The 26,162-nt window shown below is 34.8% G+C and overlaps 1 protein-coding gene across 9 annotated transcripts in view; it reads left to right on the top strand.

The window, feature by feature from the left end:
• The window catches only part of MAGI2 (membrane associated guanylate kinase, WW and PDZ domain containing 2), a 1,339,556-nt gene that overhangs the window by 883,620 nt on the left and 429,774 nt on the right, over positions 1 to 26,162 (top strand). For all 9 annotated transcript variants that reach the window (XR_005982860.1, XM_041723679.1, XM_041723675.1 and 6 more), the window contains exon 6: positions 2,112 to 2,191. Coding sequence is in view for 8 of the 9 variants with exons in the window: in XM_041723679.1 (XP_041579613.1) it covers positions 2,112 to 2,191 (80 nt within the window). In the remaining variant the exon portion in view is untranslated. The remainder of the gene's footprint in view (positions 1 to 2,111; positions 2,192 to 26,162) is intronic.

Raw genomic sequence — 26,162 nt, 5'->3', positions numbered from 1 at the left:
GGAGAAGCAGGCTCCATGCAGGGAACCCAACGTGGGACTCGATCCCAGGTCTCCAGGATCACACACTGGGCTGAAGGTGGCGCTAAACTGCTGAGCCACCTGGGCTGCCCTAAAAAAAAATTTTTTTAAGTGAATTTGCCTATTTCAAAATAAGAGCATCAAACACTGAACCCAGTTCACTAACATATTTGAGGTGGTCATAATCTCCTTCCATGGGTGTCTTTAGTTCAGAGGAAAAGACTAGATGATATTGACATGGCTACAAATGAGGAGCAGAATGAGACAAAAGTGTCTGCAGTACTTGCTTCTGAAACTCGATAATAAGGCACCATCAGATTTTACAAAGGTCAAATTGGGAGTAAACAGAAGCTAGCACACTCTCCTGGCGATTTACAATTTGACCAAATTCACAGCCTTTATCTGATCAAATTATGAGAGCCCTGTTTAGAGGCATCAATCATCGCGGAGGTCCTAAATGTGAAGGAAGTGATGAAGAGTATTTTCGCTTTACCACACGTGAAATTCAGAAATAAAAAGGAATCTTCTGGAGCAGAGACTTCATGACCCAAGAATCTTAATGTCTCTCGGTTTTCAAATCAGAGATGGCTCTACAATAGACAGGATCATCGTCCAGAAAACACCATGTGCTTTAACACCTGGACTTGCTTGCCCACTCCCAGCTTGTCTTTATCTTTCCTGTTTCCTACCTTAAACTTTTCTTCATTAGATAGGCACCTGGTCTCTATAAGTTTGCTATTAAATATGCTGCCTGGAAGAGTTTTTTGACCTTTGCTCTAAGTGGAGATTTGCCTGTGAGGTTATCTAGCTAATACTTGTGTCTGTGATACAAAAAAAGCATAGTTAAATTTCAAGGAAGAAAGAGAAAATATATGCGAAATTTTTATCATTTGACTTTCATCGTTATCATTTGACTTTCTTACAGCTGTGTTCAAATATCCCTATTATCTGGCTTTAGTTTATATTTCTAAACTATTTTCTACTGTTCCCTTTCATGTTCCATTTATTGGCCTCTTGACTCTTCCCTGTATGAGTCTCACACTTTTCCACACCTGTGACTTTGTTCATTCTTTTTCTAAAGCCCTCACAAATGTCACATCCTTGATAATTTGTCCACTGGTAGAGGGGATCACTTGAGACAGCTGTACACAGTAAAGACTTTAGCTCCAAAGAGCAGTTTTGAGCTGGTGAGTGGTTCTCGAATTATAATGTGCATAAAAATCACCTGGAGTGCTTGCCAATGATGGAGATTTTGTGGCTCAACCTCAAAGATTCTGATTCAGTAGTTCTGTGAAAACCCAGAATATGCACTGTTAATCTCCAGGTGACTCCAATCCAGGTGATTCCAGGGCCTCTTTAAGACACACTGTTCTAAGAACATCTCTATGTCTTTAAAATTCCTGACTAAAGGCTTTCCAGAAGATATTTTTTTCCAAAGCACAAATGTCATTTAAATTATTATTAATTCCAGAAATTCCATTCTAGAAACACTAGAATACAGGCATTTGTATCCTATGCCTGCCTAACTGGATTGAAAATATTTAGATGTAACACAGCTAAATATGGGTTAATGAAATTGCTATTAATCACTTTTTGAGAAAATGTAGGCATCCCGGGAACATGCTGTAATTTTCATCACTTTTATACTGCCTCTGCCAGCTCTGTAGTTAAAGAGTAACAAAACAACTGTTTATGAAAAGGGTAGGTTTAAGATGAAAATAATCATTTTGCAAAAGTGAGGAAACAGTATCAGAGCCTGCGAACTGTGCTCTTCCAAGTGGAGAATCCTGTATTTGTAATAAATTCCTTTTGCTCTGGATGAGTTCTGCATTTTCAATGAGGTGAACTTGGCAACATTCTAGTTGATTTTAATAAAAATAGCTGCTTTGAGGACAGGGAGCTGAGGTTGCCAAATTTACAGCTGCCTTGCACAATTACTCTTACACCTCCTTCAGGGCTACTTAGAACCAGTAAGCAAATTAAGTGTATCGATTGCAATTTTGTTGGACTAACAGCACCCCCCCCTTTTTTTAAGGAATAAACTTGATTCCTTTCAGTATGTGTCTGTTCAGAGTGATCTCTTTTCTTTTCAGCCATAACACAAAGACAACATCATGGCTGGATCCTCGACTTGCGAAAAAGGCTAAACCTCCAGAAGAGTGCAAAGAGAATGGTAGGTCATTAAGTTTCTATGATGTTTCTGCGTAGCGCTTTGAGCATGTTTGTGTTTCTTAAAGGAGGGTCTCACCGACAGGAGCAATCATGTAGTTGAGACAATTTTAAAGATGTAATATTTAATGCTTAGAGAGGAGAGAGAATTAACGCAGCTTTTCAGCAGTGCCATGTGGTTTTCCTTTCTCTTTCTGAGGAAACTGTGCCGGATATCACATCTCTGTCATCTCTGTTGGTTCTATGTGACTCCTGGCCTGACTTTCCACCACCTTCTAAGGACTTTTTGTTTGCAATATGTCTCTCTGAGGACTCTTATCTTTTCATTGGCATCAAACATGATATATAGAGAAACAGTCTTGTGGACCTATAAATATTATTGATTTTTGTGTTTAGAGGCATAGCATTCTGCTAGTTATTAAAGAATCAGTGTTATACAGATCTATACATATGGCTACTTTCCTTTAATCAAATATTTGAATTAAATAACCAGTTGCATTAATGTCCTGGGATATCCTTAGTATTTTCTAGTTTCTAGTGTAGTAATACTAACTTGCTTAGAAACTGACTGTTTTCATGTATGTGAAGAATGTTTTTGAACAATGTTGGGGGTTAGATGGGTGTAAACCTTGCACTGATATTAGTAAATTAGACGAAGTCTGTTACAGATGACACTTGTAATTTTTAAAGATGTTGAGTTTAATGTTAAAGAACACTTAAAATTTAGCTAAAATGATAAATAGCATACTCTCCTTTGATTTATTATTTGACTACAATCAAGCTTTTATCTCCTCAACCTATTAAAGCCCTGTTCACAGGCATCTATCATTGAGAAGCTCTTAAAAGTGGAGAAAGTGATGAGAGTTTAAGCTTTTAAAAAAGTTTTTGAAAAGTCAACTTTTTATAAGTCTCTAATTCTAAAAGTCCTTTGTAACAATAGTTCTGGCTTTATCAGATAATATTTTGATAACATTGTTCATTTCTATAACTGTTCACAAGCTAGTTATACAGAGTTCAATTAAGAATTATAGTGTACAATTTATATGTGCATATTTGAATGCATAAATATCCAGTTTTAACCACTGTCTATATTAAATTTTATATTCATAGCTATATCTGTATGCTTTCTGTAGAATAGTATGACTGCTTGTGGTTGAAGTCCATAAAATTATGTGACCTGGACTTTTGATCACCATTAGGTTATATATTTCCTTGACACCAATAAGACGTGTGCTGCAGATTGTGATCAGTTATAAATTAAAATGGAAGTTATATCTGTTATATATGGAAGTTACAATTCACTTTTGCCACAGATGTAAAAACCTTAGTATATCCTAATTAAAATGAATTTAACGATTTGCAGTGCTGTGACACATTGAACTTCTCAGCTGTCTTGTTCCTTTGAGTTATTCTTTTTATTAGAAAAAGCTGTTAAAATCAAAGTTTAAAATTCTGGGAGAGATGTAGGCATAAGACATTGCATAATTTTAATATTCCAGTGTTACCAGTTTTTCCCACATCCGCACTTGTCTGTCTTCTCAGGATGATAAATACCTAAAATATGATGCCAGTGTCTGAGGAGCACATGTCATTGAAAAACAAGGCCTGCAATATAGTCTTGTAGTTCAGAATGATTTATAACCAGTCAATTACTATTTGTTTTCATTTTCTACAAAATAAATAACTCCTAGATTTTATTCCATATATTACTGGAATGTTTTACAATGGAAATTAACATCTAGTTAGTTAGAATACTATTATTCCAGACACATATTTTAAGTTTCTTGCCAAGAAAATTGCTTTTATGTAATACTGTTACTTCTGTTTTATTTTTCGTTTCTTTAAGACATAGGTTAAAATTGTGTGTTTGAATGTTGGATGTTAATGGACTGCTAGTTGAGCTAGCCAATTAAGTGAGGTTTCTTTATATGTTCCACTCAGACCAAACAAAGTAGAGTAATTTTCTCAATGCTGGGATGTGTGTAAAATGTGTATAAAAAATTATGGAGGCTCAAGATGATAATATCTTTCTCCAGCAAAGGTTTATCCTTTTTATGCCAGTGAGATAGAGTGGAGGCTAATTACTTAGTCCAATCTGGAGTTGAGCCAATAGGAGGTTGGGCTGAGTTTTGGTAAGACCCGATTTATCTCTGGTTTGTTCCTGTACTTAGGATGTTTGCCCAAGGTTTTCAACTAACAGCCTATTTGCAGGTCAGCAAGCATTTTCTATAAAGGGTAGGTAGCCTATATTTTAGGCTTTGCAGGTTATCCAGTCTCTTTGTAACTACTCATTATGCAAAAGCAGACAAATCAATATATAATTAAATGACATGGATGTATTTTGATGGAGCTTTGTTTATGAACAGAGAATTTGAGTTTCGTATATTTTCAGGATTTGAATTTCAAAATACTGTTCTTTTGATTTTTTTTTTTTTTTGGCAACCATTTAAAAGTATATAAATTGGTCTTCATTTCTGGACCATACAGAAAATAGAGGCAGGCTGGATTTGGTCCACAGGACAAATCCTGGCCCCGTGTGTTCATGTGGGGCCTTCCTCTTGGCAGATCTTAAATGCCAATATTTTAAAAATATTTTTTCTTCCTAGTATTGCAAGACTGCCAAAAACCTGTGGTGCATTTCAGGGGTTTTAGCTTAGCTGTTTGCCTCTAGACCTTGCAGCTTCTGAATTGACAGATGTCATCATGGGATAATGGGTTGTCTGTTTAAGATCTCTCAAGTCTATATTTTGTCACTCCAGTCTCTCAAGACTCCTCAGCTTTCGGCTAGCTTCCCTAACCTCTAGCAGTGGCCTTCTACCTAGGCAGTCTGGGTTCTTACCACAGCCCAGAATCAACAAAATCTGCCGCAAATTCTTCCCTCACTTCTCCAGGGTTTTCTCCTCTTTGGAATCCTAGGCCTGTTGTTTCAGCAGTGCTGATGCCTTTAAATTGTTTATGTTTTACATTTTGTGTAGATTTTCTTTGTGTTCTCATGGTTTATAAGCTTCTCACTCCATCCTACCTGGAAGCAAAAGTTTTATGCAGTATTTTTTTAAATTGAACATTTTAGAGCTTATTGGATTGCATAACTATAAATTCTTTATTATTGTAATTAAAATTTTGATCTCTCAAAATGGAATTCCATGATGTTGTATATATGTGCATACTGTCATGAATGTGCATATGTACTGTGTGTGCGTGTGTGGATATGGATCTGTAAATGTTGACATTTTTAGTTCCGTTAACACTGGTACATAAAGTTAATTCCTTGGTCAACTATAAAAGAAGAAGCTGAGTGAAAGAGTGATGGAAGGGAGGTTATCAACTGATTTAAATTATTCTTGGGTTAGAGAAAAAAACTAGCAAATATTTTCTTATTGTTATCAAGGGGGACATGGGAACATAGATGGCTCCATACAAATACATATTAAACAACCATCTATTGACACCAAAGCAACCATTTTATCTTGAAGCATAATGTACTAAACGTGAACGCATACTTCCTTCTCTCACAATACAGTCGAAAGTACTAAAGTCACTACATTCTGTGCATTTGTCATCGCTCTGCATTTTTAGAGTTTTAGCACCAGTCTACATAGCAGAAAAAAAAAATCTCCACCTACTACTGGATTCTAATATTAGTATTTGGGGGAGTGCCATTTAGCAAGCCAATATAGTCTTTTACAAAACGCCACAGAAATAGTGGTTAACTATTAAACGATTTGGAGGCAAGATCAGTGAACTGCATATAAAAAACATCAACATATTGTCCTCGGCCTCCACAATCAGTACCATGGGGTTTCTCCTGAGACATTGCCGATCACATATATCTCAGTGGGGACACATCCCCCAAGATTCACTGAGCTATAGGGTTAACGTCAAACATGATTCAAGCCTTGGGGTGCCTGGGTGGCTCGGTCATTTGAGTGTGCAACTCTTGGTTTCAGCTCAGGTCATGATCTCATGAGTCATGAGATGAAGCCCCATGTCCCCGTGTCAGGTTCTGTACTCAGCAGGGAAGTCTGCTTGAGATTCCCACCCATTGCCCCTCCCCCCACTATCTTTCTCATAAATAAATAAGTCTTTTTGAAGACACCTCATAGAATCATTCTTTTCTTAAAGTTGAAATGTAATTAAATTATCACATTCAGGAGAAGAAATTGTGTGAAATTTGGAGTCAAGGAAACTTCTAATCCAAACACAAATCTGTGAGCTCTTCTTCACTTCTGAGAACCTAAGGTTTCTTACCTGTAAAAATGGGAAGGATATCTGTTTCATGTAGATTCAGTTTCACAAATAAAAGGGACAGTGCTTGTGGCACTACAGGCTCTCAATAACTGTTCCTTTCTTTTCCTTTTCTGTGTGTTCTGAGCCAACAAATAAGCCTCATAGAAGACAAGGGGAATAATTCAGAATAGTTGGCCTACCTAAAGAGCTTTGAATTATTCTAGAGTATCCTGGAGAGATGGAAATGAACAAACCCTTGCAGGCTAAAATTATCTGCCTAGCTAATTCCAGCCTAATATTGATAGATTAAAGATTGTCCCCCTCCATTCTGTCATGATGGCTCTAAATTTTCACAAAATTGTAATCACAGCTGTACATACTGGTGGCTTCATTTCCATATTCGATGTGTATGAATTATAAGGGAGTTTTCTCATATTGCTGTAAAAAAAAAATCACATAATCTTAACCTCTTTACCTATATGAGAACTCCATTTCCATTGACATTTAGTTAAAGTTTTGAGTTATTAGTTTATCTTTAAAAAAAATGGTGTCCAAAATGCACATAAATGAAGACAGCATAAGCTATGTTTGGAATATATATTAAGTGGATTTTTTTTCAAGAGAAGGAGGTTGCCTTTATATATATATATATATATATATATATATATATATATATATATATATAGTGTACAAATTTTTTCTTTGAATTCAATTTCCCAACATATAGTATAACACCCAGTGTTCATCCCCTCAAGTGGCCTCCTTAGTGCCTGGCACCCAGTCATCCCATCCCTCCCCCTCCCCCCCCTCCTTTGTTTGTTTCCCAGTGTTAGGAGTCTCTCATGGATTGTCTTCCTCTCTAATTCCCCCTCCTCAATTTCCCTACTTTCCCTTATAGTCCCTTTCACTATTTCTTATATTCCACGTATGAGTGAGACCATATGAGAAGGGTGCCTTTTCTAAAATAATAGAAAACACTAATCAATTTTAGGTTATTTCTTTTTTCTTTCTTTTCCAAATTTTTAAGTTCCAATTAGTTAACATACAGTGTAATATTAGTTTCAGGTGTAGAATTTAGTGATTCATCACTTATATTCAGCCCCCAGTGCTCATCACAAGTGCCCTCCTTAATGCCCATTTAGCCCATCCCCCTGCCCCCCTCCCCTCCAGCAGCCCTCAATTCTCTATAGTTAGTCTGTTTTTTGGTGTTTCTCTCTCTTCCCACTCCCCCATGTTCATCTGTGTTATTTCTTTAATTACACATATGAGTGAAATCACACAGTGTTTGTCTTTCTCTGACTTATTTCACTTAGCATAATACTCTCTAGCTCCATCTATGTCATCGCAAATGGTAAGATTTCATTCTTTTTTATGGCTGAGGAATATTCCATTGTATATGTGTGTACCACATCCTCTTTATCCATTCATCAATCTGTGGATTGATGTCGGATTGTTTCCATAATTAGCAATTGTAGATATGCTGCTATAAATATCAGGATACATGTATCCCTTTGATTTAGTACTTTTATATTCTTTGGGTGAATACCTAGTAGTGCAATTGCCGGATCACAGGGTAGTTCTACTTTTAACTTTTTGAGGAACCTTCACACTCTTTTCCAGAGTGGCTGCACCAGTCTGCATTCCCACCAACAGTATAAGAGGGTTCCCCTTTCTCTGCATCCTCATCAATATCTGTTGTATCCTGTGTTGTTAATTTTAGCCATTCTGACAGGTGTGAGGTGATGTCTCATTGTAGTTTTGATTTGTGTTTCCCTGATGATGAATGATGTTGAGCATCTTTTCATGTGTCTGTTAGCCATCTGTACGTAGTTTTAGGTCATTTCTTAAGTGAATTTCTTAACTGCCACACAGATTAGGAAACACATAATTTTATTTTTGTAGTTCACATTCTGTTCCTAGAATGCATAGTTTATTTCTTTTTCAAATAGGGGCTTTGGCCTGTTGTCTCATTAAATTTGTATTGATAATTAATGACCCTAATTTCTCAACAATAAATATGAGCAAATTAATTTCACCTTTGAATATTTATTTTCCTAATCTAATAAAGCTAAGATTATGTTTGTAAAGTACCTTGATAGCTTTCCCCTAGGAATAATTCAGTAAAACCGGCTCTGGGGCACCTGGGAGGCTTATCGGTTAAATATCTGCTTTTGGCTCTGGTCATGATCTAGGAGTCCTGGAATTGAGCCCCATGTTGGGCTTCCTGATCAGTGGGGCATCTGCTTCTCCCTCTCCCTCTGCCCCTCTCCCCTCACTCATCCACTTGCTCTCTCTCTCAAATGAATGAGTAAAATATTAGAAAAAAACAGACTCTAAAGATACCCCTCAAGTACTGAAACTTTAGAATTGAAAAGTCATTGATATTTTGAACTCCTATCTTTAAATATTATGAACTAATTTGAATGTTATTTTGTTTTTATACTGATATTTAGGATGTTTTATTAAAAATTTGAGGAAATTTAAAATATCTTAATAGAAACTGTTCTTATTTTGCTAACTGGTACTTATTCATATTAATCATGATTTTTTTATAGCAGGACTTTAAGGTATGCTTCATCCAATAATATAGTACCTTTTCCAGTGTTTTCAGCTTAGGGGTACTACAAAATACCAACACTTTAGGAATATAAATCTTTTGTGGAGGAAATAATAAAATCAAATCAAATCATATAGGATAGATTTTCCACTGCTTTGCATCGATACCAATTCTTCTGTTTATGGCTGGCATCTGTTATAATTGGCCCCCATCTACTCTGAGTGATTAGTGTCCAGACCATAAAAGTTGTTAAATATTTTGAATATCATTTTTGCACTGATCATTTATGTATTTCTCTCTTCTACCTCCAATCTTTATCATGGCTATAAAATAGTACCTGTGTAAGGATTATAAAATTGCATCCTTTTATTCTTGATTGCTCAAGTTTCTTTTATATTTAGGAATGAGTTATGTCTTGTCTTTACTGCTTAATGCATGCAGGTTTGAAAATAATATTGACAGCATCAAATCTGCTTGTTTTGTACAATAGCGAAATAATTTCAAGATATTTCAAATATGGCTTTTCAAAGTTTTATATTTTGAAATATTTATAAATTCACAGGAAATTCTAGGGAGGGCCCAAACACCCCTAACAAAGATCCCCAAGGTTAACACCTTACATGAATATAATACCGGATCAAAATCAGGAAACTGACACTGGTACAATCCACAGATTTATTTCACTAGTTATCCAAATACTGGTGTATATATGTGTATGTGTGTATTTTCATGCAGTATATCACATATGTAGTTACATGTGACCATGACCACAGTCAAGATTCATAACTCTTCCATCCCATAAGACTCTCTTATGCTACCACTTTTATCCATATCCATCCTCTCACTGCACAACCCCTAACCCTAAACAACCACTAATCTGTTCTCCATGTCAATTTCTTTGGTATTTCAAAAATGTTCTATAAATGGAATCATGCAGTGAATAAACTTTTGAGATTGACTTTTTTTCACTCAACTTAATTTCATTGAAACCCATTCAAGTATGTGTATCAATAGTTTGCTACTTTTTATGTACCACTGTTTGTTTAAGCATTTACCTGTTGAAGGACATCTAGGTTGATTCCAGCTTCTAGTTAATATGAAAAAAGCTGCCACAAACATTTGTATATAGGATTTTTCATGAACATAGATCTCTTACCTGGGATAAAAGCTCAAGACAGTAATTGCTAGGTTTTTTGGAAAGTACATTTTTAGCTTTAGAATAAACAGCTGTACTATTTTCCAGAATGGCTATATTCTTTTACTTCCCACCAGCAATGAACCAATTTTCTCTACATCCTTTCCAGCATTTGGTGTTATGACTTTTTTAATTTTAGTTATTCTGAGAGGTGTGTAATATTACATTATGGTTTTAATTTGTATTTCCCTAATGGCTAATGATATTGAACATCTGTTTTGAAAAATAGTATTTATTTATATGAGAGAGAGAGATTGTGAGAGAGAGAGCACAAGTTGGGGTGGGGGGAGAGAGGGAGTCTCTCCACTGAGCAGGGGGCTCCTTTCCAGGACCTTGGGATCATGATGAGCCAAAGGCAGGCAGATGCTTAGCCAACTGAGCCACCCAGGCGGTTCTTGAACATCTTTTCATGTAAGTATTTCTCATCTGTGTATCCTGCTTGGTAACATGTCTGATGATGTCTTTTGCCCAATTCTTAATTAGATTATTTTTTTAAATTTGGTTTTGAGAATTATTTACATATTCTATATATAATAAATCCCTTTATTAGATATGTTGTTTATAAACATTGTCTCCCAAACTATGATTTTTATTTTTTCCTCTTAACGGGGTCTTTTGCAGAGAAAACATTTTTAATTTTGATGAAGTCAAATGTATCAATTTTTAGCAGTTTATCAAATTTATCAAGTTTTCCTTTTCTGAAACATGCTTTCAGTATCAAATCTAAGAACTCTCTAACCAGCCCTAGATGCCAAAGAGTTTCTCATTTTCCCCCTAAATTGTGTACTTCAATATTTGACCTGTAAGTCTGTGACCTACTTTGAAATAATTTTCGTATAAGGTGTAAGATCTAGGTTGAGATTTTTAAATTATTATTATTACTATTATTATTATTGTTGTAGCCTATGGATGTCCACTTGCTTTAGCACTGTTAGGTGAAAAGGCTATCCTTCCTCCAGTAAATTGTGTGTACAACTTTGCCATAAATCATTTGGGTTCCATTGATCTATGGGTCTTTCTCTGCACCAGAACCATCCTGTCTAGATTACTGTAGCCATATCCTAAGCCCTAATATTGAGTACACTGATATTCCCTAACTTCGTTTTTTAAATGTATAGATAGAAGGTTTAATTAATCAGGAAGATTTAAAAAATTCTAAATGCATATGCATCTGATAACATACCTTCAAGTTTTATATAAAGGAAAAAATTACAAATCTGAAAAGAGGATTTGAAAAATTCATGGAGTATATTACTTCATGTACCTCTCCTTTCTCAATATTTTAAACAAAAAGAAAGATTTGAATAACAGAAATAGTAATCTTGATTTAAAAGCCACATATAGACACTGCACTTAGATGGAAAGTACTTTCTCAAGCACACAGAGTACTTTACAATGAGTACATGGTAGTCTGTGGAGCAAGTCTCAAGAAATTTCAAAGTTTATATTCCTGTGTTATAGAAAACCTTAATGATGTATCAATAGAAAGATAACTAAAATACTGCCCATGCTTTGAAATATAAAAACGATTTTAACATGTTTTTTCCAAATTTATTGAGATATAATTGATATATTGTATAAGTTAAAGATATACAACATGATCATTTGATACACATATATGTTGTGAAATGACTGACAATAATAATTTTATTGTGTTAATACATCCAGCAACTCATATAATTACTTTATGTGGGGGGTTGGGATGAGAACATTTAAGATTTATTCTCTTAGCAACCTTCAAGTATAATACATAGTACTATGAACTGTAATCAGCATGCTGTACATTATATCTCCAGAGCTAATTCATCTCATAACTGGAAGTTTGTATCTTTTGACCAACATCCCCCCCATTTCCTCCATTTCTTAGCCTTCCATTCTGCTCTGTTTCTATGAGTTTGCAGGAGAGGGAGTTCTAGATTTCATATATGATATCCTACAGTATTTCTCTATCTAACTTATGCATAATATCCCCAATCCATCCATATTGTCACAAATGACAGAATTTCTTCCTATAGCTGAAAAATATGCCATTGTAGACGTACATTACATTTTCTTTATCCATTCATCCATTGATGGACACATAGATTGTTTTCATTTGCTGGCTATTTTGAATAAAGCTGCAAGGAACATAGGAGTGCAGATACCTCTTCCAGTAGTGATTCAGTTTACTTCAGACACATAGCCAAAAGTAGAATTTCTGGATCATATGGTAGTTCTATTTTTAATTTTTTGAGAAACCTCCATATGTTTTCCATAGTGGCTCTACCAATTTATATCCCTAGCAACAGTGCCCAAAGCTTCCCTTTCTTTCTACATCGTTGCCATCTTTATATTTTTGATAATAAATAATCTAACAGGTATGAGATGATATATCCTTGTGCTTCAGACATATTTCCTTATGATTAGTGATATAGAGCACATTTTCATGTACCTGTTAGCCATTTCTGTGTCATCTTTGGAAAATAGTCTATTCAGATCCTTTGCCCATTTTTTAACTGATTTTTTTTTCTTTTTTTACTCTTAAATTGTATGAGTTCCTTATACATTTTGGATTTTAACTCCTTTCAGATAAATGATTTGAAATATTTTCTACCATTCTATAGATTGTCTTTAAAAATTTTTTTATTGTTTCTTTTGCTTTTTAGAAGCTTTTCAGTTTGGTGTAAGTCCCACTTGTTTATATTCTATTTTATTGCTTGTGTTTTGGCATCAAATCCAAAAAACTAATTGCCCAGATCAATGTGAAGAAGCTTTTTCCTATGTTTTCTTCTGGTAATTTTTGGTTTCAGATCCTATATTTAAGTCTTTAATCCATTTTAAGTGATATAGGGGTCCTATTTCATTTTTCTGCATATGAATATACAGTTATCTCAATACCACTTATTGAAGAAACTATGTGTCTCCCATTAAGTACTCTTAGCTCTCTTACTAAATGTTAGTTGACTATAAGTGCATGGGTTTATTTCTGGATTCTTGATTCTATCCCACTTGACTATGTGTCTCTTTTTATGCCAGTACCACACCATTTTGATTATTTTAGCTTTATGATCTAGTTTGAAATCGGTAAATATGATGCCTTGATTTTTGTTTGTTTGTTCTTTCTCTCTGGATTGCTTTTGCTATTCAAGGTCAGTATGATTTCATATGAGTTTTAGGATTTTTTTTATTCTGTTCAATATGCCATTGGAATTTTGATAGCAATTTCATTGAGTCTATAGACAGCTTATAGATAGCTTTGGGAAGCATGGACATTTTAGCAATATTAGTTCTTCCAATACATAAATTCAGGATATTTTCCCATTTATACATGTCTTCTTCAGTTTTTTTCATCAAAATCTTGTATTTTTAGTATATAGAACTTTGATCTCCTTAGATTTGTTCTTTAGAATTTCTTTATTTTTTATTCTATTGCAAATGGGATTATTTTCTTTATTTATCAGATAATTCATTGTTATTTCTGTATCCTGAAACTTTATATAATTATTGATTACTTCTGACAACTTTTTGGTATAGTCTTTAGGGTTTTCTATATGCAAGATTATACTTATTTGCAAACAGAGATAATTTTACTTTTTTTCTGATTTGAATACCTTTCATTAATTTTCTTTGCTAATTTCTCTGGCTAGGACTTCTATTACTATGTTAAAGGAAGTGATGGGAATGGGCTCCCTTGTCTTATTCCGTATCTTAAAGGAAAGATTTTCAACCTTTCATCAATGACTAGCTGTGAGCTTAACTTATTATTTATTATTATGCTTTTATTATATTGAGATACATTTCTTCTCTGCTCAAATTATTTAGACTTTCTATCATGAATGAATGTTGAAATTTTTAAATTGGTTTTTGTGTTTCTATTGAGATTATCATATAATTTTATCTTTCATTTCATTAAAATAGTATGTCATATTACTGGTTTACGTATGTTGAACCATCTTTTGCATCCCAGTGGTAAATTCCATTTGGTCAGAGTATAGGATTCTTTAATGCACTATTGAGTTCAATTTGCTAATATTTGGTTGAGAAGTTTTACATCTATATTTTTAAAAAGATGTTATTTATTTATTCATGAAAGACACCAAGAGACAGAGACATAGGCGGCGGGAGAAGTGAGCTCCCTGCGGGGAGCCTGATGTGGGACTCGATCTCAGGACCCCAAGATCACAACCTGAGCCAAAGGCAAAGGCTCAACCAATGAGCCACCCAGGGGCCCCTAACATCTGTATTTATCAGGGCTGTTATTAATTTTCTTTTCTTGTAATTTTTTTGTCTGCTTTGGTATTAGGAAAATGCTGGCATCATAAAATGACTTTGGGAGAATTCCCTCCTCTTCAGTTTTTTTGGAAGGGTTGCAGAAGGATTGGCATTACTTTTTCATTATATGTTTGGTAGAATTCACCAATGAAGCCATCTGGTCCTGGGCTTTTCTTTGTTGAAAAGTCATTTTTATGATTATAGTATTTTAATGAAAATTATAGTCTTTTTTATAATTATTTGTTGAATTACTTCCAGGACATCCAGAGGGGAGGGACAGAGAAAAGTGAGTCCATACCATCTTCTCTGGGACCAGATGTCTAAACGCTACTTTTGATACTAAATGATAACAATAAAGTTTACTTTATCATACACTCTTTTCCATCTACCAACACCCCGTGAGGTAGGCAGATTTTTTAACCCCTACTTTTTCAGTTAATAATGCATTAACTGAAATAAAGCATTCCAAAGATTTTAAGGGCCTTGTCCAATAAACATAAATTTAAAAATAAGGCTAAATACAAACCACCCAAGTTTAAGGTGGATCTCAATGTTATGTCCATCATACAACATCACAGTATGTTTTAGCTGGAGACACTAAGCTCTTAAAAATATGTTAAACTGTTTTAAAATATTTTTACTTTATAATTTTGTATTTAAAAACATAAAGGGAACTTTTTCATATATTCTTAACATTCTCTCTGGTCTATCATTTATAAATAGACCAATCTGTATAATTTTATGATTGAATAATTTACTTGTCATTTGATTTATGTTCTTAAATTAACAGAGTGAATTTAGCTCTTTGAAAGACATTTTTTTTAATTTTATTTGTACTTACAGCATACTTTATTTTTTTTAATTTTTATTTATTTATGATAGTCAGAGAGAGAGAGAGAGGCAGAGACACAGGCGGAGGGAGAAGCAGGCTCCATGCACCAGGAGCCTGATATGGGATTCGATCCCGGGTCTCCAGGATCGCGCCCTGGGCCAAAGGCAGGCGCCAAACCGCTGCGCCACCCAGGGATCCCCTTGAAAGACATTTTTAAGTAACTATTGATTTATATTTTATGTTTCTCAATTTAAAAAAAAGAAGAAGCTTTTGTGGGTTTTATGCCTTCACAATTTCTAAAAACGTTCACTACAGTCCACATAATGTTGGAACAATTTCTTTAAGAGTTAAATGCGGGTCTCTGTCAATCATACTATGAGACACAGTCTTGTGTGTCCCTCAGTGGTTAGATCTGTTCATCAATGCAGAAAGCAAAACAGAAAGGTGAAGCTCTGATCTGAATATTATAGACAAGTTCTTTCAGAAGTAGGAAAAACAGATCCAGGCCATCAACCCAAACCACTGAACATTAACTGTAATGACTTGTAGTTGATGGGGGTGGGCAGGGTGGAGGTGGGAAGGATTGGGATAGGAGGCTTAATTTAGGTTGCTGAGGTGACTTGATCTGATGTCCCTCTTGGTACATTTAATTTTAAGGTTTCCTAAATATTATACATGACAAAACAGTACTTTCCAAGGAAAGTGGGTATTTGAAAAGTTTGTGTGTTTTACTAATTTGGGTGAAATTTGAGCACATATGACATAATCCAATGTATGATTGTGGCCTAAGCATGAAGCATCTCAAAGTGCCTGGTTTAATACATGTTCAGTGAGATCACTCACAGCTATAGTTAAGGGCCTATCCATTTTACTATTAAAAACTCGTGTTGGGTAGCCCCAGTGGGTTAGCGGTTTAGTGCTGCCTTCAGCCCAGGGCATGATCCTGGAGACCCGGGATCGAGTCCCACATCAGGCGCCCTGCATGGAGCCTGTTTCTCCCTCTGCCTGTCTCTCTCTCTCTGTGTGTCTCTAATAAATAAATAAAAACCTTAAAAAATAAATAAATAAAAAATAAAAACTCATGTCTTCAAGAAATTACTTATCCAAGAGATCAAGATTTTATGTGCTCTTTATAGAAACAACTTGAATTTAAAAAGTTGCCTTAGACAAAAAGGGGCAAACACAATTTGGATGCTTTGATACCAAAACTGCATAAAGAACCCAAATATATTTAGAACCGTTATTTCCGAGGCACCACTTCAAATCAGTAATACAAAATCAATAGGAAATTTTATTGACTATATTTGTTCTTGAACTTCTTACCAGTAAGTAATAAATCATGGAAATTATATTATCACTTTTTTGACCATAAAATTTTTTTTTGTTTTTTTTGGTTTTTTTTTGACCATAAAATTAAGCTTGACAATTTCATATTGATTTCCCAATACTTGCTTTGATTTTTTTAGAGTCTTATTTCTCTTCTTCCACATTATCTTTTCAATTTATTCTAACTGATATTTTTTCTTTTCACCTCATACTTGTTTGCTTAACCCAAATCTTTTCTTTGAGGTTGTTTTATTCACTCTTCCAATGTTTTGAGGTTACCAAAAAAGTTACCTTTTCCCTTTGATTCTGGTACTCAATTATCATATATCAAAAGTCATGTTATTCCTTTTAATGTGGATTACCTAGTTGCAAATAAAGCAGGCTGACCTATTTGTCCATATGACAGATATTTGTTGGATATCCACTCTGCTTGTAGAATTGAACTATACCCCATGAAAAATGTAAATAAATGCAACCTGTTCGATACTATAGTCAGCATTCCAAATAATGAGGAAAGTTTAATCATGGTGTGAGGAATCACCATCACCCAAGAGGAAAATAAAGGACAACCGACCATGAACAGGAGTGTTCAAAGAAGGCTTGTTTTGAAAGACATGGCATTTGAGCAGAATTTTATTTTTATTTTTATTTTTTCCAAGATTTTATTTTTAAGTAATCACTACTCCCAACATTGGAATCTAACTGATCTCCACCCTGAGATAAAAAGAGTCACTTGCTGTACTAACTGAGCCAGCCAGGTGTCCCAAGAATCTTAAAGATGATTTGGATTCACAGTCATTCTTAAAGGTTCAGCTTCTGCTGAATTATTTCATTAGGTCACCTTCTCTTTCCGGTCCACTCCTTCTCCTTGGGTGTTACTCCCTTTCTCATCATGCTGATGACTCAATTTTTCCTTTCAATTCTGATTAATTCTGCCTGCTATTATTAATATGCACAGGTGCTATGTCCATTTCCGTTTACTCCGTTAGATTTTGTTTCTATTATGTTATTATTGCTTACGTAATTTTCAGTACCTCAATACTCCACTCCTATGCCAACCAGCTTTGCATTTGCTATACTATCTTTCCTTTCAAGTTCTTCTTTTAAAAGGCACAAAACTTGTCCTTTCCATCACTACACTGTTACTCTTACGTGTGTTCTTTCGATCTTTAGTCCATATTTTCATGTATGAAATCCCTTATGCAAGAAGATATTTCTTATATTTTTTGAAATGTATTCTCTTAAAATTCCCTCATTCCAAATGGATATCTTCTTTCACTATTCACAATAATGTACTTTCCAGCTATTCTTTCAATCCTTGCTTTTTATATTCAACATAAATTCAGGGTTTGTGTCTTTATATTCAAGATTCTGCATGATTTCTGTCTCACTCCATTTGGTTTCTTTTCTTTGGAATGCTACCAGCTGTTTTTACTGTTTTTTTCTATTCCATTCTGATTACTAATTTTTTTAATTCATTTAAGCACTTTTGGATCTCCTTAAGACGACAGTTCAGAAAGGTCCACGTACCAGCTTGGTATATTGATAGCACATGGATTTGACCTCCAAATACTAAGGGAGCACCTAATAAAATTATGACACAGGAAAAGGATAAATGAATATATAATTTGAAGTATTATGAGCATTTTGGGCTTCAGTACATTTTATTTTACAACAACAACAAGAAATTCAACTTCCAAAAGTTTGAGTTTTAAACAAGAATATCAAGGTTTTCTCCCTTGAATTGAGCTTCCTATGTCTGTGTGAACATGTTTAAGGTTTAATAAATTTTACATACACGGTATTTTCTGAAAAAAAATCTGTTACATGAAAAAACATTTGGTTTTTCACCTTTAAATGGAGAAATTACCATAAGCTTCTATGGATGGAAGATTTTATGTCTTCATTATTATCTGTATGGGTTGACATTTCCTTGTTTTATTAGTCTACTTGCTATTCCGATTCCACCAAGATTATTATTTTGTATAAAATTCTGGCCTCATGAAAATGAAAGCTTGTGCTCAAAACTTATACATCTCACTCTAAATTTTGAATGTGTGTTGCCTCTTTGTCTAGTAATTGGGGCTTGGCAATCCTCAATAACTGTTTATATTTAATTTAATTAGAATCCTAGTGCCTGAAGTTATGTCATATTAGCTCTTTTTCCAGCATAGTTTTAAAATTACCTATTGAGTCTGCAACTCATAAGTTTTCTTGAGAGTGTAACTGAATTATAATCCCATCTCCTAAATAGATGTATTATCATACAATTTTTTTATCATCTTCACACAACTCATAACTAACAACTCAACATATGCCTGATGCCATAAAACCAATGGGTGCCTTTACAAAATTTGTCAGGAGAAAACCCAATTTGCAGGTAAATAAATACGAAACATGTGATAGTTAGATCTTTTCCTCACATAGGATAGCATTCCTCTTGGTTTATTCTCACATTGATACCAGTGTATATGACAGTATGTAAGGAAACCTTTCAAAACTGCAAAGCACTAAAGGCTGCAAGTTGATGTTACTATTGTGCTGCTGGGTGGTCTGTATATTAATATATGCTGGAGATTGTTCCCCGGTGATGAGAAGGCTCAGATGGTGGTGAAAAACCAATGCACTGAGTCTGAGCAGGTTGTAGCTCTTTCGTGACTACTTTGCCTTTTACACGTATCTGATAAAAGAGCTCATTTAAGATCTCTTCTCACTCATTTCTTCCCTCTCTCTCTCCTCCTACTTCTGGACTCTTTCATTTAATGGCTTCTGAATTAGAACTTTCTACTTGTGAGTTCATTTGGAGTGAAGAAAGTTGACGAAGTACTGTGTTTAGATCCCCCAAAGGGAAACCACTACTTTCATGATTGCATAAGAAATAAATATAGTATGTGTGTCTATATGTGTGGTACATCATTGGACACAGCAAAAATTATGGCATAATAAATACATCTGGTTAATTAGAGAGGACTTCTTTTACAAAATAGACTTTTGTGTGAAGTTTTTAGAAAGGCTAAAGAAGTACAGCATGACACAGAGGAAAAACAAAAACAAACATGTTATACATGCGGATTGACTTGAGGATGCTGTTGGGTGGGAGAGAACAATTAGTTTTCCTGACTAAAACTGGGATTGGAAGCAAATATAGTCATATGTAAGTATAAAAGTAGATGAGCATAGTGAGGTAAAAGGCAGAAATGTTATAAAGTGATATTATACTTCAGCTGCTTTTGTGTATTTATTGTTTACAAAACATATTTATTTTGTAAAGCATTTATGCAGATGTCAGATTTTATCCTAATCAGCATTCCATGACTATTAAAAATTAATATTCACATTAAGACACCAAGGCCTAAAGAGGACAATGATTCGCCTAAACCAGTTGCTGATTAACTTGCAATTAGATTCTTCCCTTGTGATTCTTCAGTTAGTGACCTTTCCCCATATTATATTGTCACTCCTCATGGGGTGAAGCTCAGGGATAAACAACTATCAAGAGTCCCTGGGATTTAGAATGCTAACTCCTTCTCCTAGAAGATGTCAAGCATTAGTATCATCGTTGCTGTCATAAACAGAAACCAAGATCTAGAACAACAGCATATGTTTAGGATGATGCTGCTTAGCATTATTGTGCAACTTGGGAATTCACGCTTAGAAGAATGCTTGAGTACTCTCCCAACATTCCATTGGGTTTATGACATCCCATTAAATGGAACAGTGTTGCAGCTAACATTTACTAGTATTATTTGGAGCACATGGTTCCTGCCATCCTTAGAAATGCAGTATTTCCTCAAAGAGTGCTAAAAGCTGTCTTAAACTTTTTAAATCCATAGCTTGCTTCAAGGGCAATATGCAATCCTTCAAAGAAAAGTTTTCTTTTTATTAAAAAAGGTGTTTATTGACTCCTTTACTGCCACAAGGCAGATAGATTTAGAAAATATTTTTGGTTGCTCCTTGGTTCCATCATCATTATTGTCTATATTAGTTTGTCTCAAAATTTGTTGCCTTTTCTTCAAAGATTGTTTTAGGACTGTGTATTGTGTATGTATATAAAATCATAGACAAATCTAGCAAATAACTGCTAATTTTTTTAACTAAATGTAAAGTAGTAATTTTAAGATATTAATGTAGATTGGGGAACTACATTTTGCCATGATGCAAATTTATTATTGCAGCAAAATTGGTGATGAAACATTTGAAAGGGTGAAGAAATTATCATTTTTGAATCGAGTTATTATAATAATTTAATACTATCCCGATAACTCTGAGCCATGGGACTACAGAAAGGGAACATAGGGGCACCTAGGTGGTTCAGTCGGTTAAGCGGCTGCTCTCAGCTCAGGTCATGATCCCAGGATTCTAGGATCAAGCCCCACGTGGGGTTCTCTGCTCCACAGGGAGCCAGCTTCTCCCTCCCCCTATTCTGTTCACCTTGTTCTCTCTGGCACTCACACACACACTCTCTCTCTTTCTCTCTGCCAAATAAATAAATAAAATCTTTAAAAAAAAAAAAAAGGGACCATCGGATAGTCAGTAAGAACATGGACTCTCTCTGAAGCTATACTGCTTCAGTTCAGATCCTGGTTCTGCCCCTTACTGGCTGGTAAACCTGGGCAAGTTACTGAATCTTCGTACCTCAGTGTCCACATTTCTACAGAAGAAAAATTGATCTTTCTCATCATAGTGAAAATTGAATAGATTAATATATTTAAAGTGCTTAGAAATACGCCTGGCATAGTATAAACACTGTGTAAGTCTTTTTTTTTAATTTTCTAAAAAACAAACATTTATTGAATGTCACTCGTGTCAGGTGCTGATATACTGATAAAAATATAAATTGTCTCATAAAAATACCAAGTGGTTTTTAAAGTAAATTAAAAATTATCCCAGAGTAGGACAATCGGGGGCTAAAAATTAGCACATTAAACTCGGTTTATAAAAGAGCAACAGATGTCATCATCCTAAATGTGGTCTTCTTACTGAAATAAAACTGAAAAACGTAATTCACCTCTTTTTTTTTTTTTTTTTTTTTTTTTTGGTAATTCACTTCTTATGTAATATAACCAGTACTCCAGCTCACTTTGGGCATGAAATGGTTAAAAAACAAAATAAATTTTCCATTCTTAGATGAGTACAAGCTGTGTATTGCCTTGTGAAACAGTTTGGTTCAGCCACTAAAATTCACTATTACAGAACACAGAGAACCCTAATAATTTGTTAGTACACAAAGGATTATTTAACAAGTGTTAGGGCCCTGACAAAGAAACACTTGGTTGTTTAATTTTACTGAGAATTATTTCACTTTTTTTTTTCTTCTGGTAATAAAGGCTTACCTCAAAAACATATTAACTTATATCTTATGCCTGTTTTGTGTGTTCTAAGCTTGACAGTAAAGCTGACTTTATTGTAAAGCATCTTAAGGAAGTGACAACTTTGTGTCTTAATCATACATGTCCCTACTTAACAGACCCATTGTGTTCAGCCAATGGACTGGGATTTTCTTTCTATTTAGAAGTTTATTCTTTTTTTTAAAGATTGTATTTTTTTATTTGACACAGAGAGAGCACAAACAAGGGGAGCAGCAGAGGGAGAAGGAGAAGCAGGCTCCCCGCTGAGCAGGGAGCCCAAAGCAGGGGCTCGATCTGAGCAGAAGGCAAATACTTAACCAACTGAACCACCCAGGAGCCCCTAGAAGTTTATTCTTGTAAACAGGAACAAATTATTATTTCTCTGTGTCTCTCTATCTTCTGTGGAAGCAGTAATTTTAGTGGCTGACTCAAATTGCTCCACAGTTCTGTGCATACTTCATAATATCCTGAAAGAGAAAATTTATATTGTTTTTTGAATCTTCACATGCCCAAAGTGATCTAGAGCTCTGATTATGTTGCATGGCAAGTGAATGATGAAAAGAATGGGTGAATTATGTTGACCAAATTTATTCCATTAAGAAAAAAAACAGAGCCTTTTAAATATCTTTCTGTAGTCAGTCATTCATAATTCCTACTTCTAAATAAAGAATAAATAACACATTAATGCATATTAATATGTTCCAAGCAATTTGTCATTATTAATTCTCAATTTCCTGTTAATTTTTTTTTCAGTTAACTGGTGCTTGATTAAACATAGTTTCTATTTTTTAATAAGTGTTCTAGATGTAGATGACAAATTCTACAGTGGTTGAATACAAAAGATAGAAAATATATAATTTTCTTTAAAGAGAGTAATAATCTCTTTTAAGTTCAGTTCCCTTTGGATCAAAAATGATTTTTCCACCTACATTATGTCAGCGCAGAGCTAGAGGCTTGGGCTAGAGAGATGAAGAAAAATAGTCCTCAAGGTGGTTTTACATCCTGATAATGAGACAAACATATGTTTGGAGACTTTCAATGCAAAATGGTAGAGGCTGATTTCCACAAGAGCTTAGGGAACACAGAGGAGGAAGATGGAGTGCATCAAAGGCATTTTGTATTTTCTGCATTACTTTTACTGGTTGTTCCTTGGTTTAAAAGCACCATGGTAGGTGATAGGTAGAAGAAACTGCATCCAAAAATCACTTAGAGGTTACAGGAAGGAGGGAGGGGAAGCGAAATCAGGAATATTTTAGAGTGATCCATTATCATTAAGCAAATTGGAACACTGGGAATCCTATCCCAGGGGTAAAGGCAATATAAAGCTGTTCTTCCCAGATAGGAGCCAAACAGCCTTTAGACTAGCACTATTATTGGAAATAGAAACTCTCTGAAAAAATAATTGGGAGAAACAGCCAACTGTGTTTTAAAGTGGTGTCTTTATATCAGGGAGGTATGAGAGCCTTTGCATGTGGAAGGATCAGATTTTCTTTACTTGGGCTCATTCCAAAGAGAGGAAAGAAATGCCATGCCATTAGGATGATCTTAGGAGAGCTTTTCAGTTGGCAAGTATGTGTACATTTATGTAGCAAGAATTCCTCCAGTCTTCTTCACTAAAGAAACACAATGTAATTGGAGGGGACTTCCCATAGCACAAGGCCAGGGACCGTGCATCATTTCTAGCATGGAAGGTTTAGGAAGGTGTTTGCACAGAATAAGTAATAAAAATAGTGTTGTGAAACGCTTTGTTTCCCATTTGGTCTATGTCTCCGGTGATTCTGATTCTAGACTGGTTCACAAATACTGATTAGTAACTTTAGACTATGCAGGTCCTAATTTAGTTTTAGAAATTAATTTAGTTATCAAAATTAATGGATGATGTGCCTAGTTTTCAGAGAGTATACATATTTGTGAAAGATATCAAATCCATATATATTATGAACTGTATCTAGACTTCTGCCCCGAGAATGTGCAGCTCCCCAGAGAATTGAGAACTAGTGCTAATTTACTTACTGTTCTATTGTTTTTTTAACCTTGACTTATTCAAAACAGTGAGTTTGTTAGGCAACAAGTAATAGTAATGATGGCATCCCTACCCTAAATCATCCCTACCCTAAATCTGAACATGGTACCTGAAATTCTTCTCCTGTAGCCTTTGACCATTATCCCGCCCACCTGTGAGTGATTTTGCTATTATTGACCTCCTGACTTGGCTTCACTGTGTCACCTCCGCCTGACTCCTACCTCAATCAGATTTATTAGCTGTAAGCAGCAGCACTCTCTCCATCAAATCTGTCAGAGAGAGGAATAGCCAAGGTGTCAGAGGCATCCTTTGCTTTAACCTCCCAGTTATGGTCTGGCAATCAGTTGGCTGTGTATCCTATGGACCTTCTATTTCTTTTTTTCTGTGAAAAACTAAAGCTTAATAATAAATAACTCAACTCAGAGAAAGTTACTATTGGAGACCTACTTGAAAAGTATTTTAATTTTAACATCAGTATGATACAGCTGAAATGATTTTTCAGTGGTTTGAAACACATATTGTATTTTCACATAATTTTGTAAAATGCAGATACCTATAGAAAAGCAAAATGAGAATAGCCAGCAGACTTCATATACGTATCATACATACATATGTATAATTTATACTTTGATGTACACATGGAAAATAATGAGTACCTTTAATTTATCAGTCCCTATCACCCCCTAATCTCCTACATTCAACCCATTTCATACATTTCTATTGACTGCGTGAATCATTAGCCACTGAGTTTGTGTCCTCTGCAAAAGGGAAGTGATGGAAACAAGATCTAGTATTTTGTCTACTATATATCAGGTTCTGTAGTAGGATGCTTTCATATATTATCTTATTTAAATCTCATAAAACTATGAGAAAGGATTATAATCACCATCTTACAAAAAAGATAATGAGTCTGTGACAGTTAATAAACTAGCCCAAAGTTCACTAAGTACAAGCTCTGGGAATCAAACTAAGATCATTTTTTTTGTTTTGTTTTATATTTTTAGTTGAATTGTTTGAAATGTAATATAGTACATGGCACAAAGTGTGTAAAGCAATGAAGTTTTCCCCCTACTTGTGTCCTGTAGCTACCAGTGTCCTTCCCCAGAAATAAAAAAAATTTGTTGGTCTTATATATTCTTCTAGAGATAGGTTTCTTTCATAAACAAGCAAAATAAAAATGTTTGTATAGAGCTTTCTTGGTTTTTATTTTGTTTTTAAATGAAACAATGTGGAAGCCTGGGTGGCTCAGCAGTTGAGCATCTGCCTTCGGCCCAGGGTGTGATCCTGGAGTCCCAGGATGGAGTCTCACGTCAGGCTCCCTGCATGGAGCCTGCTTCTCCCTCTGCCTGTGTCTCTGCCTCTCTCTCTGTGTCTCTCATGAATAAATAAATAAAATCTTTAAAAAAAACAATGTGTTTTTAACATGTAGGTATATCAAATCATGACACTATACACCTTAAATATGTACAATTTTTATTTGTCAGTTATACCTCAATAAAACTGGAAAAAGTGTTTTATATGCAAATAAAAAATGAAACAGCATTTTAAATTAAAGTGTTCATTGTAAGATTATAGCATATTTATCAACTCATTTAGGGTATGCCTAAATTCTGTTGTCAAAAATTTTACTACCTTAAATAATCTAGCATATAAGTCATTTCATACATATATGAGGATTCAGTTTTATTTTTTAAATGCTAATCCAGTTGTCTCAGTATTATCTACTGAGCAATCCTTCCCTTCCCTTCTAACATGAGATACTGCATGTAATCTAATATTCAACTGCATTTTGCATTTGCAAATCCAATTCTTTGTGACTTTGCTTTATGTAGTGGCCTCCCTGCCAATAACAATAACCTATAAACATATTGTTGGGACTTTCTAGATATCTATTAATTTCAGGTCTGACAACATTTCTCAGGCCCCACCAATTTAACTCCCAGTACTACCAATAATATTTTGTTTTAATTAAACTCTCTTTTGCTTGGCAAGATGTCTGAAGCATATCAATTAGCCAATTAGTTCTGATCACTGAAGTGTCTCTTTGGCTCTGTTTCCACCAAGACACAGCCTTGCTCACAAAGGACCATCTCTTAGGATTAGAGCCCGAGGCATAGCCGTGTGTCCTAAGGGGCCAGTTCCTTAGGGGTTATTGTGAGGATTAAGTGAGTTAATGTAAAATTCAAGAATGTCAACCAGACTGGAGAAAGCATTTC

This window comes from Vulpes lagopus, chromosome 11 (assembly GCF_018345385.1).
Source record: "Vulpes lagopus strain Blue_001 chromosome 11, ASM1834538v1, whole genome shotgun sequence".
NCBI lineage: Eukaryota > Metazoa > Chordata > Mammalia > Carnivora > Canidae > Vulpes > Vulpes lagopus.
The sequence above is the reverse complement of the archived record's forward strand: the minus strand, read 5'-3'. Positions and strand labels throughout refer to the sequence as shown.